This window comes from Xenopus tropicalis, chromosome 3, assembly GCF_000004195.4.
Source record: "Xenopus tropicalis strain Nigerian chromosome 3, UCB_Xtro_10.0, whole genome shotgun sequence".
Classification (NCBI taxonomy): Eukaryota; Metazoa; Chordata; class Amphibia; order Anura; family Pipidae; genus Xenopus; species Xenopus tropicalis.
This window is the reverse complement of record NC_030679.2, coordinates 152,346,132-152,362,214: the sequence shown is the minus strand read 5'-3', so window position 1 is coordinate 152,362,214 and position 16,083 is coordinate 152,346,132. Positions and strand designations below refer to the sequence as shown.

General features: G+C 59.0%; 1 protein-coding gene across 3 annotated transcripts in view; it reads left to right on the top strand.

Moving 5' to 3' along the window:
• Window positions 1–15,247, top strand: part of ppp1r35 (protein phosphatase 1 regulatory subunit 35) — a 23,060-nt gene extending 7,813 nt beyond the window's left edge. For 2 of the 3 annotated variants that reach the window (XM_031899633.1, XM_031899635.1), the window contains exons 3-5: window positions 3,160–3,364; window positions 3,439–3,551; window positions 3,699–5,435. In XM_031899633.1, the coding sequence (XP_031755493.1) occupies window positions 3,160–3,364; window positions 3,439–3,551; window positions 3,699–3,887 (507 nt within the window). In that variant the 3' untranslated portion in view covers window positions 3,888–5,435. Of the gene's footprint in view, window positions 1–3,159; window positions 3,365–3,438; window positions 3,552–3,698; window positions 5,436–8,878; window positions 8,972–15,170 lie in introns of those variants that run through there. The other variant, XM_031899634.1, reaches the window with a different exon arrangement.
• The last annotated feature ends 836 nt before the right edge of the window (window positions 15,248–16,083 follow it).

The window sequence follows — 16,083 nt, the reverse complement described above, 5'->3', positions numbered from 1 at the left end:
CAGAAGGGAAGGGTTGGAGTGAGGAGCAGAGGAGTCGGCCAGGAACGTACGGAGACAGAAGGGAAGGGATGGAGTGAGGAGCAGAGGAGTCGGCCGGGAACGTACGGAGACACAAGGGAAGGGATGGAGTGAGGAGCAGAGGAGTCGGCCGGGAACGTACGGAGCCACAAGGGAAGGGATGGGGTGAGGAGCAGAGGAGTCGGCCGGGAACGTACGGAGCCACAAGGGAAGGGATGGAGTGAGGAGCAGAGGAGTCGGCCGGGAACGTACGGAGACAGAAGGGAAGGGATGGAGTGAGGAGCAGAGGAGTCGGCCGGGAACGTACGGAGCCACAAGGGAAGGGATGGAGTGAGGAGCAGAGGAGTCAGCCGGGAACGTACGGAGACACAAGGGAAGGGGATGGAGTGAGGAGCAGAGGAACGAAGGAGTCGGCCGGGAACGTACGGAGACACAAGGGAAGGGGATGGAGTGAGGAGCAGAGGAACGAAGGAGTCGGCCGGGAACGTACGGAGACACAAGGGAAGGGATGGAGTGAGGGGCAGAGGAGTCGGCCAGGAATGTAGGGAGACACAAGGGAAGGGATGGAGTGAGGGGCAGAGGAGTCGGCCAGGAATGTACAGAGACACAAGGGAAGGGATGGAGTGAGGAGCAGAGGAGTCGGCCAGGAACGTACGGAGACACAAGGGAAGGGATGGAGTGAGGAGCAGAGGAGTCGGCCAGGAACGTACGGAGACACAAGGGAAGAGATGTAGTGAGGAGCAGAGGAGTCGGCCAGGAACGTACGGAGACACAAGGGAAGGGATGGAGTGAGGAGCAGAGGAGTCGGCCGGGAACGTACGGAGACACAAGGGAAGGGATGTAGTGAGGAGCAGAGGAGTCGGCCAGGAACGTACGGAGACACAAGGGAAGGGATGGAGTGAGGAGCAAAGGAGTCGGCCAGGAACGTAGGGAGACACAAGGGAAGGGATGGAGTGAGGGGCAGAGGAGTCGGCCAGGAACGTACGGAGACACAAGGGAAGAGATGTAGTGAGGAGCAGAGGAGGCGGCCAGGAACGTACGGAGACACAAGGGAAGGGATGGAGTGAGGAGCAGAGGAGTTGGCCAGGAACGTAGGGAGACACAAGGGAAGGGATGGAGTGAGGAGCAGAGGAGTCAGCCGGGAACGTACGGAGACACAAGGGAAGGGGATGGAGTGAGGAGCAGAGGAACGAAGGAGTCGGCCGGGAACGTACGGAGACACAAGGGAAGGGGATGGAGTGAGGAGCAGAGGAACGAAGGAGTCGGCCGGGAACGTACGGAGACACAAGGGAAGGGATGTAGTGAGGAGCAGAGGAGTCGGCCAGGAACGTACGGAGACACAAGGGAAGGGATGGAGTGAGGAGCAGAGGAGTCGGCCGGGAACGTACGGAGACACAAGGGAAGGGATGGAGTGAGGAGCAGAGGAGTCGGCCGGGAACGTACGGAGACACAAGGGAAGGGATGGAGTGAGGAGCAGAGGAGTTGGCCGGGAACGTACGGAGACACAAGGGAAGGGATGGAGTGAGGAGCAGAGGAGTCGGCCGGGAACGTACGGAGCCACAAGGGAAGGGATGGAGTGAGGAGCAGAGGAGTCGGCCGGGAACGTACGGAGACACAAGGGAAGGGATGGAGTGAGGAGCAGAGGAGTCAGCCGGGAACGTACGGAGCCACAAGGGAAGGGATGGAGTGAGGAGCAGAGGAGTCGGACGGGAACGTACGGAGACACAAGGGAAGGGATGGAGTGAGGAGCAGAGGAGTCGGCCAGGAACGTACGGAGACACAAGGGAAGGGATGGAGTGAGGGGCAGAGGAGTCAGCCGGGAACGTACGGAGACACAAGGGAAGGGATGGAGTGAGGGGCAGAGGAGTCGGCCGGGAACGTACGGAGACACAAGGGAAGAGATGTAGTGAGGGGCAGAGGAATGGAGGGAAGGTTAGGAGAAGGAGTTTGTAAGATATTCTTTGTTTGATAGGAAGCCATGATAAGGCCTTTAGCAGGGGAAGGGCCTGAACTCTCCTGGGTGAGAGGGGGAGAATTCTGGCAGCGGTGTTTAATACAGACTGGTGGGGGGGAAAGATGGGAGTTATGGGGGCCGGAGATCAGGAGATATATGTGCGAACGGAGAAGGAAATCTTTGCAGCCACTTCAATACCAATGTTACTTTTTCACATACCTGGGGGGGGGGGGGAGTTGAAGAAGATAGCAGGAAATGTGTGTGTTTAGAGAGGAAAGCCTTTCCAGCCGCCCCACTACCTACGCTCATTTGAAAGGGATGTCATGTGAAAGTTATGGGCATTCAATAAAACAATCATGATTGACAGCAGAACAACCAATGAGAGTAAGGTCCTGTACGGTATACATTGTGTAATGCATTATATTTAGGAACTTTAATAACTTGATGGAATTATTAATTTCGCGATAGTTCCCCTTTAAATCTACTAAAAATAATTTGAACATTAAATAAACCCAATAGGATTGTTTTGCCTCCAATAAAGAGGAAATTTGTATTATTAGCTGGGATCTATGGGAGATGGCCTTCCCGTAATTCAGAGCTTTCTGGATAATGGGTTTCCAGATAACAGATCCCATACCTGTAACAATTACACACTGAGTGCTGTGCTTCTGTAAATTGATGCTGGTCAGGTTATCCTCGGTGTGTGGTCACTACCTGCTGCCCGGGAGTGCTGGCGAGGGCACTTTTATAGCATTTATATAGCGAATCATTTCACGCCAAACAAGCAGATATGTTTCCAATCTTCTCCCAATATGGCCGCCTTGGCCCTGGCTCTCTGAGGCAAGATCCTTACCGGATGCAATGTTATTCATTTCATTGGGAAAATAAAGCATTTTTGTTAAACAAATACGTTTTACAATATTATTATTTTCTTCATATCTATCTATTTAGAGAATCTGATTAGTTCCCCTTTAATAAACACTAACATTTCTGCCACCGTGTGCCCTGAGGCCTTGCTTGTAACAACAAACTTTATTGAGACACAAACAGACAATATAGCAAACCTTAGTAACTGTAGTACTGGTCCAGACAGTAGGTGGCAGCACTTATTAAGATCTCTATATATGTGAACAAGTACCACTAGCGCCTCCCATGCTGAATGAGCCCCATTATCCCTCCCGTTCCAGGTGCGTTTTGTGGTGAGTGAAGAGGCCAATGGGAGGAGCCAAGAGGCGGGGGGGCTGCAGTGTCCCAGAATGCACAGCACGGCGGCACTGAAGGAGCAGGCGGAGCTGGAGGCGGGGCAGGAGTTCCATGCTGACAGGGCGGTGCAGAGGGAGCTGGAGCGTTCGTACAGAGTGAGGCGGAGCATAGAGAGCGAGGCGGCCCGAGGTGAGGAGTCAGGGAATGGGGGGGGGGGATGGGCTAACTGGGCGGGATCTGACTGTGCCCCCTCTGTCCCACAGCGCTGAATGTGGCCCGGGCTCACAGTCTGTATCAGGGGCTGCTGAGCGTGGAGCCCCCCGCGGGGCAAGTACAGAGACTGAGCGAGAGGCCGCGCCGGGCGGAGCCCAAAGAGGTAAAGGTGCCGCCCCCTGTGTCCCATAGGAATTTGTACTGCAATGTGGGGAGCTGCCATGATGGCTTTGGGCCCGCCCCTTACTTTGCATAACTGACTGTGTTGTCCAATCAGGGTGAGTGTGAATAAAATCTGCTTCCCCTCCAGGCCCCCCAGCTCCAGGCCCCCCAGCTCCAGGCTCCAGATCTTTCCGCCTTCTCCCATCTATGTGAGCGCTTCACCGAGACGCCATGTCTTACCGTGGAAGGACCGCCCCCTGTCGTCATCTGCCCCCGCCCACGGCCAGCCCACTCGGTATTTGACATGTACCACAAGCTCAATGAATGGGCCCCCTGATGGAGCCCGGGCACAGACTGTTGCATCATGGGACGTGGGAATACCCGGCTCTGTGAGCACAGACTGTTGCATCATGGGACATGGGAATACCCGGCTCTGTGAGCACAGACTGTTGCATTATGGGACGTGGGAACGCCCGGCTCTGTGGGCACAGACTGTTGCATCATGGGACATGGGAATACCCGGCTCTGTGAGCACAGACTGTTGCATTATGGGACGTGGGAACGCCCGGCTCTGTGGGCACAGACTGTTGCATCATGGGACATGGGAATACCCGGCTCTGTGAGCACAGACTGTTGCATTATGGGACGTGGGAACGCCCGGCTCTGTGGGCACAGACTGTTGCATTATGGGACACGGGAACGCCCGGCTCTGTGGGCACAGACTGTTGCATTATGGGACGTGGGAACACCCGGCTCTGTGAGCACAGACTGTTGCATTATGGGACGTGGGAATGCCCGGCTCTGTGAGCACAGACTGTTGCATTATGGGACATGGGAATGCCCGGCTCTGTGAGCACAGACTGTTGCATTATGGGACGTGGGAACGCCCGGCTCTGTGGGCACAGACTGTTGCATTATGGGACATGGGAATGCCCGGCTCTGTGGGCACAGACTGTTGCATTATGGGACATGGGAATGCCCGGCTCTGTGAGCACAGACTGTTGCATTATGGGACGTGGGAATGCCCGGCTCTGTGGGCACAGACTGTTGCATTATGGGACATGGGAACGCCCGGCTCTGTGGGCACAGACTGTTGCATTATGGGACGTGGGAACGCCCGGCTCTGTGGGCACAGACTGTTGCATTATGGGACGTGGGAACGCCCGGCTCTGTGAGCACAGACTGTTGCATTATGGGACGTGGGAACGCCCGGCTCTGTGAGCACAGACTGTTGCATTATGGGACGTGGGAATACCCGGCTCTGTGAGCACAGACTGTTGCATTATGGGACGTGGGAACGCCGGCTCTGTGGGCACAGACTGTTGCATTATGGGACACGGGAATGCCCGGCTCTGTGAGCACAGACTGTTGCATTATGGGACGTGGGAACGCCCGGCTCTGTGAGCACAGACTGTTGCATTATGGGACGTGGGAACGCCCGGCTCTGTGAGCACAGACTGTTGCATTATGGGACGTGGGAACGCCCGGCTCTGTGGGCACAGACTGTTGCATTATGGGACGTGGGAATGCCCGGCTCTGTGGGCACAGACTGTTGCATTATGGGACGTGGGAACGCCCGGCTCTGTGGGCACAGACTGTTGCATTATGGGACATGGGAATGCCCGGCTCTGTGGGCACAGACTGTTGCATTATGGGACGTGGGAACGCCCGGCTCTGTGGGCACAGACTGTTGCATTATGGGACGTGGGAATGCCCGGCTCTGTGGGCACAGACTGTTGCATTATGGGACGTGGGAACGCCCGGCTCTGTGGGCACAGACTGTTGGGTTGGACCTTGTCACTGGGCTTTGGGGGACATTGACTGGACCCTCTGCAGAATTCTGGGTATTATTTTTCTAATAAAGAAATGTATTTATTGGCTACAGGATGGGTTTCAGGGGAAAGTTGCCCTTTAAATTTCATCTAATTACCCAAACCCTATGGTTCCCAGAAGCCTTAGCAGCCACTGGACCTGCAGATCGTGGGATTGGGCCGGGCAGCAGGTTCCGTATGTGTGTGGGAATGGGGAGGGGCTACAGGCTTGCTTAGAGAGATGCTCTCTGGGGGTCACACTGTGGGGGTGGGGCCACAAGATGGGCACATCCTGTGGGTGGGGCAGATGTAAAAAAGGGGTATATTTTCCCTTCATATTTATCCTTTATGCTGTGTAATGGCCCATGTGCATTATGGGGGGCAGTTTTGGGCAGGGGGGGGCCTGTGGGAAGGGGAGATTGCAGGGTTGCGCCATAATACCCGGAAGTGCCAGGAGCCAATCACAAGCAAGCGGGAAGCGCTAGAGCAATGACCAATGGCGAGCTCCGTACTTACAGACAGGGCCCATTTATAAACACCAGGCGGATCTGCACCTGGGCAGTAACCCATAGCAACCAGTCAGTCATTTGCATTTTCTCAGCCAGCTGCAGTTGCTATGGGTTACTGCCCAGTGTTTATAAATGTGCCCCACGGTACTCCCCACCCCCAAATACCATGAGGTTGGTGCCACATGAAATACAGGAGGGGGGGTTATGGGGGTGCCCAAGTGCCACTCATCCAGCAATACCCCCGGGGCATTAGTGAGGATTTCAGGTACAGTCGTGTTTATGTAATGGTTACAGAATGGGGCCGAGGGGCACTGAGTGGGCAAATTAGGCACCATATGGGCTAATCTCCTATAGATCTGCCCACACACTGCCCTTTGCCATCATTTATACACGGCTGGTACTGATCCACTTCCTCTGTTTTCTCATTGGGCCCTCGGGAGTATGGGTCCCGCCCCTGGGATGTTCCAACTGTCTCATTGGGGCCCTAGGGAGTATGGGTCCTGCCCCTGGGATGTTCCAACTGTCTCATTGGGCCCTCGGGAGTATTGGTCCCGCCCCTGGGATGTTCCAACTGTCTCATTGGGGCCCTCGGGAGTATGGGTCCCGCCCCTGGGATGTTCCAACTGTCTCATTGGGGCCCTCGGGAGTATGGGTCCCGCCCCTGGGATGTTCCAACTGTCTCATTGGGGCCCTAGGGAGTATGGGTCCCGCCCCTGGGATGTTCCAACTGTCTCATTGGGGCCCTAGGGAGTATGGGTCCCGCCCCTGGGATGTTCCAACTGTCTCATTGGGGCCCTAGGGAGTATGGGTCCCGCCCCTGGGATGTTCCAACTGTCTCATTGGGGCCCTAGGGAGTATGGGTCCCGCCCCTGGGATGTTCCAACTGTCTCATTGGGGCCCTAGGGAGTATGGGTCCCGCCCCTGGGATGTTCCAACTGTCTCATTGGGGCCCTAGGGAGTATGGGTCCCGCCCCTGGGATGTTCCAACTGTCTCATTGGGGCCCTAGGGAGTATGGGTCCCGCCCCTGGGATGTTCCAACTGTCTCATTGGGGCCCTCGGGAGTATGGGTCCCGCCCCTGGGATGTTCCAACTGTCTCATTGGGCCCTCGGGAGTATTGGTCCCGCCCCTGGGATGTTCCAACTGTCTCATTGGGGCCCTAGGGAGTATGGGTCCCGCCCTTGGCCAAAAAGCAAAACTGATTGAGTGGATCTTTACGTGTATGGGGACCATTGGGCAAAGTGCAGATACTATGTGCCCTTACCCCCGCCCCCCCACCTAAATGAGCAGCCGCTCAGCGCCCCAAACTTACAGGAGACGCACCCTATAAACATTATGTACCAGGGAATTATACTAATTATATAGATATGGAAGGATTGGGCTTAAAGTTGTATTTCAGACTGATTTATTGAGAAATTCCCCCAAACCCCCACTAGCCCCACCCATCTGTTCCACTTCCTGGATGTGCAGGGGGGCGGCGGCACTGTAGGATAGGAACCAATCAGCAGCTAGGCTAACCTGATAGGGAACTGAAGCCTGTCTGTGCTTGTGTGAGTGCAGGGCTGTGATTGGCTCTCCCCCTCCTACTGTGTTTCTGGCAGGGACCGTTAGGACACGCCCACCCCTCATTTGAAACCCAGACAGGGACCTGAGAGGATCTATAGGGAGCTCCAATAAAGGGGCCATTGTTACAGATAGGGTTAATGTTTAGCCCAAAGGGAAACCAGCACCGGGTATTATTCATAATTGCCCCAGGGTTAGGGGTTTGTTTATCCTATATGGCTCCTTTAGCGACAGTATCGACTGACCCTATCATACTCGTTACTACTGCAGATATTGCACCCAGTGCCTCTCACAGGGGTATCACAGGGGCAGGTGCTACTGAATTTCACACATTCCCCCGTTACTGACCAATGTCGGCGATACTTTCTAATAATCATTGGGTGCAGACGCCTGTTCCTACACCCCGGCACCGGGTCTGAATTAAGCTACTCACAGCCGGGAGCTGCCATAGGGTTTGTACATTGATTCTGATCTGTCAGCGCTGTATCACTATTGTACCCAGTGTGGGACTGGCCCATCGGGATACCAGGAGAACTGCCGGGGGGCCCTCCTGCCCTGTGTCATGGCCATTCCCTAGTTCTGAATGGGAAGAGAGAGGAGCAAGAGACGGAGCAAGAGACGGAGCAAGAGACTCCACCTATTGCCAATACAAACAAAACAGTTCAACAACTTGGGGGGCAATTCCCAATGTCAGATTCCAACTCACTTCCCTCTGGGGGTACTTGGTGCTGGGGGGCAATGATGTCACATGCTTCTATAATGAGAAGCCCCGCCCCCCCCCCGCTGCCCCATTTTACCCACAATGCAGCGTTTCCCTCACAGCAGGTAAGTACCCACCCCCAAACCCACCTTCCTGCCCCTCAATGGACCAATACACCGGGGGGGCGTGGTTTCTCATAAAAAATAAACATTTGTGGCATAAATACAACTAATTTCCCTAACAAAACTCGCTTCCGGCGGAAGTCGGTCGGTGCGTTCCAGGGTGGGCGGAGCCGCGCACACGTGACCCAATGGCGGGAAGTTCGCTGACAGGAGGGATGGAGAGCGCGGAGTTTGAGCGGAACCGGGACAGATACGTGGGGAGGATCCGAGAGGTGCGGGGGATTAACCCTTTATGCTGTGTAACGGCCCATGTGCATTATGAGTTGCCCCGTAATACCCGGAAGTGCCAGGAGCCAATCACAAGAAAGCGGGAAGCAATGACCAATGGCGGGTCTGCACCTGCGCGGTAACCCATAGCAACCAGTCGGTGATTGGCTTTTTTTCAACCAGCTGCAGTTGCTATGGGTTACTGCCCAGTGTTTATAAATGAGCCCCATAGTGCCCCCCCCCCAAATACTATTAGGTTGGTGCCCCATGAAATACAGGGGGGGGAGTTATGGGGGCATCACCCAGCAATACCCCCAATACCCCCTTATCATTCTCTGCCTGTGTCTTTGCCTTTAGGGACTGCAGGAAGCGGCGGCGCTACTCTCTCAGCTCAACAAGAACCTGGCGGCCTGGGGCGAGAGAGCGGGGCAAACACAGGCACTTTCCCAGGTACTGAAACAGGACTGGCTGTGAGTCTGCCCCGCCCCCTGCAGGGTGACACAGTGACACAGACAGAGCTGTGAGTCTGCCCCTCCCCCTGCAGGGTGACACAGTGACACAGACAGAGCCGTGAGTCTGCCCCTCCCCCTGCAGGGTGACACAGTGACACAGACAGAGCTGTGAGTCTGCCCCTCCCCCTGCAGGGTGACACAGACAGAGCTGTGAGTCTGCCCCTCCCCCTGCAGGGTGACACAGTGACACAGACAGAGCTGTGAGTCTGCCCCTCCCCCTGCAGGGTGACACAGTGACACAGACAGAGCCGTGAGTCTGCCCCACCCCCTGCAGGGTGACACAGTGACACAGACAGAGCTGTGAGCCTGCCCCTCCCCCTGCAGGGTGACACAGTGACACAGACAGAGCTGTGAGTCTGCCCCTCCCCCTGCAGGGTGACACAGTGACACAGACAGAGCTGTGAGTCTGCCCCTCCCCCTGCAGGGTGACACAGTGACACAGACAGAGCTGTGAGTCTGCCCCTCCCCCTGCAGGGTGACACAGTGACACAGACAGAGCTGTGAGTCTGCCCCTCCCCCTGCAGGGTGACACAGTGACACAGACAGAGCTGTGAGTCTGCCCCGCCCCTGCAGGGTGACACAGTGACACAGACAGAGCTCTGAGTCTGCCCCGCCCCCTGCAGGGTGACACAGTGACACAGACAGAGCTGTGAGTCTGCCCCGCCCCCTGCAGGGTGACACAGTGACACAGACAGAGCTGTGAGTCGGCCCCTCCCCCTGCAGGGTGACACAGTGACACAGACAGAGCTGTGAGTCTGCCCCTCCCCCTGCAGGGTGACACAGTGACACAGACAGAGCTGTGACTCTGCCCCTCCCCTGCAGGGTGACACAGTGACACAGACAGAGCTGTGAGTCTGCCCCGCCCCCTGCAGGGTGACACAGTGACACAGACAGAGCTCTGAGTCTGCCCCGCCCCCTGCAGGGTGACACAGTGACACAGACAGAGCTGTGAGTCTGCCCCGCCCCCTGCAGGGTGACACAGTGACACAGACAGAGCTGTGAGTCGGCCCTCCCCCTGCAGGGTGACACAGTGACACAGACAGAGCTGTGAGTCTGCCCCTCCCCCTGCAGGGTGACACAGTGACACAGACAGAGCTGTGAGTCTGCCCCTCCCCCTGCAGGGTGACACAGTGACACAGAGCTGTGAGTCTGCCCCTCCCCCTGCAGGGTGACACAGTGACACAGACAGAGCTGTGAGTCTGCCCCTCCCCCTGCAGGGTGACACAGTGACACAGACAGAGCTGTGAGTCTGCCCCTCCCCCTGCAGGGTGACACAGTGACACAGACAGAGCTGTGAGTCTGCCCCTCCCCCTGCAGGGTGACACAGTGACACAGACAGAGCTGTGAGTCTGCCCCTCCCCTGCAGGGTGACACAGTGACACAGACAGAGCTGTGAGTCTGCCCCTCCCCCTGCAGGGTGACACAGTGACACAGACAGAGCTGTGAGTCTGCCCCTCCCCCTGCAGGGTGACACAGTGACACAGACAGAGCCGTGAGTCTGCCCTCCCCCTGCAGGGTGACACAGTGACACAGACAGAGCTGTGAGTCTGCCCCTCCCCCTGCAGGGTGACACAGTGACACAGACAGAGCTGTGAGTCTGCCCCTCCCCCTGCAGGGTGACACAGTGACACAGACAGAGCTGTGAGTCTGCCCCTCCCCCTGCAGGGTGACACAGTGACACAGACAGAGCCGTGAGTCTGCCCCGCCCCCTGCAGGGTGACACAGTGACACAGACAGAGCTCTTATGCCCCTCCCCCTGCAGGGTGACACAGTGACACAGACAGAGCCGTGAGTCTGCCCCGCCCCCTGCAGGGTGACACAGTGACACAGACAGAGCTCTTATGCCCCTCCCCCTGCAGGGTGACACAGTGACACAGACAGAGCCGTGAGTCTGCCCCGCCCCCTGCAGGGTGACACAGACAGAGCTGTGAGTCTGCCCCTCCCCCTGCAGGGTGACACAGTGACACAGACAGAGCTGTGAGTCTGCCCCTCCCCCTGCAGGGTGACACAGTGACACAGACAGAGCCGTGAGTCTGCCCCTCCCCCTGCAGGGTGACACAGTGACACAGACAGAGCTGTGAGTCTGCCCCTCCCCCTGCAGGGTGACACAGTGACACAGACAGAGCTGTGAGTCTGCCCCTCCCCCTGCAGGGTGACACAGTGACACAGACAGAGCTGTGAGTCTGCCCCTCCCCCTGCAGGGTGACACAGTGACACAGACAGAGCTGTGAGTCTGCCCCTCCCCCTGCAGGGTGACACAGTGACACAGACAGAGCCGTGAGTCTGCCCCGCCCCCTGCAGGGTGACACAGTGACACAGAGCTGTGAGTCTGCCCCGCCCCCTGCAGGGTGACACAGTGACACAGACAGAGCTGTGAGTCTGCCCCTCCCCCTGCAGGGTGACACAGTGACACAGACAGAGCCGTGAGTCTGCCCCTCCCCCTGCAGGGTGACACAGTGACACAGACAGAGCTGTGAGTCTGCCCCTCCCCCTGCAGGGTGACACAGTGACACAGACAGAGCTGTGAGTCTGCCCCTCCCCCTGCAGGGTGACACAGTGACACAGACAGAGCTGTGAGTCTGCCCCTCCCCCTGCAGGGTGACACAGTGACACAGACAGAGCCGTGAGTCTGCCCCTCCCCCTGCAGGGTGACACAGTGACACAGACAGAGCCGTGAGTCTGCCCCTCCCCCTGCAGGGTTACACAGCGACACAGAGCTGTGAGTCTGCCCCGCCCCCTGCAGGGTGACACAGTGACACAGACAGAGCTGTGAGTCTGCCCCTCCCCCTGCAGGGTGACACAGTGACACAGACAGAGCTGTGAGTCTGCCCCTCCCCCTGCAGGGTGACACAGTGACACAGACAGAGCTGTGAGTCTGCCCCGCCCCCTGCAGGGTGACACAGTGACACAGACAGAGCCGTGAGTCTGCCCCTCCCCCTGCAGGGTGACACAGTGACACAGAGCTGTGAGTCTGCCCCTCCCCCTGCAGGGTGACACAGTGACACAGACAGAGCTGTGAGTCTGCCCCGCCCCCTGCAGGGTGACACAGTGACACAGAGCTGTGAGTCTGCCCCGCCCCCTGCAGGGTGACACAGTGACACAGACAGAGCTGTGAGTCTGCCCCTCCCCCTGCAGGGTGACACAGTGACACAGTGACACAGAGCCGTGAGTCTGCCCCTCCCCCTGCAGGGTGACACAGTGACACAGAGCTGTGAGTCTGCCCCTCCCCCTGCAGGGTGACACAGTGACACAGACAGAGCTGTGAGTCTGCCCCTCCCCCTGCAGGGTGACACAGTGACACAGACAGAGCTGTGAGTCTGCCCCTCCCCCTGCAGGGTGACACAGACAGAGCTGTGAGTCTGCCCCGCCCCCTGCAGGGTGACACAGTGACACAGACAGAGCCGTGAGTCTGCCCCTCCCCCTGCAGGGTGACACAGTGACACAGAGCTGTGAGTCTGCCCCTCCCCCTGCAGGGTGACACAGTGACACAGACAGAGCTGTGAGTCTGCCCCTCCCCCTGCAGGGTGACACAGTGACACAGACAGAGCTGTGAGTCTGCCCCTCCCCCTGCAGGGTGACACAGTGACACAGACAGAGCTGTGAGTCTGCCCCTCCCCCTGCAGGGTGACACAGTGACACAGACAGAGCTGTGAGTCTGCCCCTCCCCCTGCAGGGTGACACAGTGACACAGACAGAGCTGTTATGCCCCGCCCCCTGCAGGGTGACACAGTGACACAGACAGAGCTGTGAGTCTGCCCCTCCCCCTGCAGGGTGACACAGTGACACAGACAGAGCTGTGAGTCTGCCCCTCCCCCTGCAGGGTGACACAGTGACACAGACAGAGCTGTGAGTCTGCCCCTCCCCCTGCAGGGTGACACAGTGACACAGACAGAGCCGTGAGTCTGCCCCGCCCCCTGCAGGGTGACACAGTGACACAGAGCTGTGAGTCTGCCCCGCCCCCTGCAGGGTGACACAGTGACACAGACAGAGCTGTGAGTCTGCCCCTCCCCCTGCAGGGTGACACAGTGACACAGTGACACAGAGCCGTGAGTCTGCCCCTCCCCCTGCAGGGTGACACAGTGACACAGACAGAGCCGTGAGTCTGCCCCTCCCCCTGCAGGGTGACACAGTGACACAGAGCTGTGAGTCTGCCCCTCCCCCTGCAGGGTGACACAGTGACACAGACAGAGCTGTGAGTCTGCCCCTCCCCCTGCAGGGTGACACAGTGACACAGAGCTGTGAGTCTGCCCCTCCCCTGCAGGGTGACACAGTGACACAGACAGAGCTGTGAGTCTGCCCCTCCCCCTGCAGGGTGACACAGTGACACAGACAGAGCTGTGAGTCTGCCCCTCCCCCTGCAGGGTGACACAGTGACACAGACAGAGCTGTTATGCCCCGCCCCCTGCAGGGTGACACAGTGACACAGACAGAGCTGTGAGTCTGCCCCTCCCCCTGCAGGGTGACACAGTGACACAGACAGAGCTGTGAGTCTGCCCCTCCCCCTGCAGGGTGACACAGTGACACAGACAGAGCTGTGAGTCTGCCCCTCCCCCTGCAGGGTGACACAGACAGAGCTGTGAGTCTGCCCCGCCCCCTGCAGGGTGACACAGTGACACAGACAGAGCCGTGAGTCTGCCCCTCCCCCTGCAGGGTGACACAGTGACACAGAGCTGTGAGTCTGCCCCTCCCCCTGCAGGGTGACACAGTGACACAGACAGAGCTGTTATGCCCCGCCCCCTGCAGGGTGACACAGTGACACAGACAGAGCTGTGAGTCTGCCCCTCCCCCTGCAGGGTGACACAGTGACACAGACAGAGCTGTGAGTCTGCCCCTCCCCCTGCAGGGTGACACAGTGACACAGACAGAGCTGTGAGTCTGCCCTCCCCCTGCAGGGTGACACAGTGACACAGACAGAGCTGTGAGTCTGCCCCGCCCCCTGCAGGGTGACACAGTGACACAGACAGAGCTGTGAGTCTGCCCCTCCCCCTGCAGGGTGACACAGTGACACAGACAGAGCTGTGAGTCTGCCCCGCCCCCTGCAGGGTGACACAGTGACACAGACAGAGCTGTGAGTCTGCCCCTCCCCCTGCAGGGTGACACAGTGACACAGACAGAGCTGTGAGTCTGCCCCGCCCCCTGCAGGGTGACACAGTGACACAGACAGAGCTGTGAGTCTGCCCCTCCCCCTGCAGGGTGACACAGTGACACAGACAGAGCCGTGAGTCTGCCCCTCCCCCTGCAGGGTGACACAGTGACACAGACAGAGCTGTGAGTCTGCCCCTCCCCCTGCAGGGTGACACAGTGACACAGACAGAGCTGTGAGTCTGCCCCTCCCCCTGCAGGGTGACACAGTGACACAGACAGAGCTGTGAGTCTGCCCCGCCCCCTGCAGGGTGACACAGTGACACAGACAGAGCTGTGAGTCTGCCCCTCCCCCTGCAGGGTGACACAGTGACACAGACAGAGCTGTGAGTCTGCCCCGCCCCCTGCAGGGTGACACAGTGACACAGACAGAGCTGTGAGTCTGCCCCTCCCCCTGCAGGGTGACACAGTGACACAGACAGAGCCGGGAGTCGGGCAGGGGGCGCTGGGTGACACGGGCAGGGGGCGCAAGGAGTCGGACAGGGGGCGCTGGGAGGGTGACGTGGGCAGGGGGCGCTGGGTGACACGGGCGGGGGGCGCCGGGAGTCGGGCGGGGGAGTCGGGCAGGGGCGCTGGGTGACACGGGCAGGGGGCGCTGGGTGACACGGGCAGGGGGCGCCGGGAGTCGGGTGGGGGGCGCCGGGAGTCGGGCGGGGGGCGCTGGGTGACACGGGCGGGGGCGCTGGGTGACACGGGCGGGGGGGCGCTGGGTGACACGGGCGGGGGGCGCCGGGAGTCGGGCGGGGGGTGCCGGGAGTCGGGCGGGGGGCGCCGGGTGACACGGGCGGGGGGCGCCGGGTGACACGGGCGGGGGGCGCCGGGAGTCGGGCAGGGGGGCGCCGGGGTGACACGGGCGGGGGGCGCCGGGAGTCGGGCGGGGGGCGCCGGGAGTCGGGCGGGGGCGCCGGGGTGACACGGGGGGGGGGGCGCCGGGAGTCGGGCGGGGGGCGCGGGGAGTCGATCGCTGTGTGAGTGACAGGTTTGTTTCCCTGCAGGTTTGGATCCGGTTTGAGGAGCAGTTGGCAGTTCTGGGCCGGGCAGTGCCAGTGAGAGAATAAAGCTGTTTATGGAACTCCCTGCTGTACTGTGTGTATTGGGGCACCCCGGGCACAGGGTATTACACGGGTGGGGTATTTGTACTGAGAGCCCATGGGAGGGGGTAGTATCTCTGTAGTTCTGACGCTGAGAGCCCATGGGAGGGGGTAGTATCTCTGTAGTACTGACGCTGAGAGCCCATGGGAGGGGGTAGTATCTCTGTAGTACTGACGCTGAGAGCCCATGGGAGGGGGTAGTATTTCTGTAGTACTGACGCTGAGAGCCCATGGGAGGGGTAGTATCTCTGTAGTTCTGACGCTGAGAAGCCCATGGGAGGGGGTAGTATCTCTGTAGTACTGACGCTGAGAAGCCCATGGGAGGGGGTAGTATCTCTGTAGTTCTGACGCTGAGAGCCCATGGGAGGGGGTAGTATCTCTGTAGTACTGACGCTGAGAGCCCATGGGAGGGGTAGTATCTCTGTAGTACTGACGCTGAGAGCCATGGGAGGGGGTAGTATCTCTGTAGTACTGACGCTGAGAGCCCATGGGAGGGGACCGGGGGGGTAGTATCTCTGTAGTACTGACGCTGAGAGCCCATGGGAGGGGTAGTATCTCTGTAGTACTGACGCTGAGAGGCCCATGGGAGGGGGTAGTATCTCTGTAGTACTGACGCTGAGAGCCCATGGGAGGGGGTAGTATCTCTGTAGTACTGACGCTGAGAGCCCATGGGGGGTAGTATCTCTGTAGTACTGACGCTGAGAGCCCATGGGAGGGGGTAGTATCTCTGTAGTACTGACGCTGAGAGCCCATGGGAGGGGGTAGTATCTCTGTAGTACTGACGCTGAGAGCCCATGGGAGGGGGTAGTATCTCTGT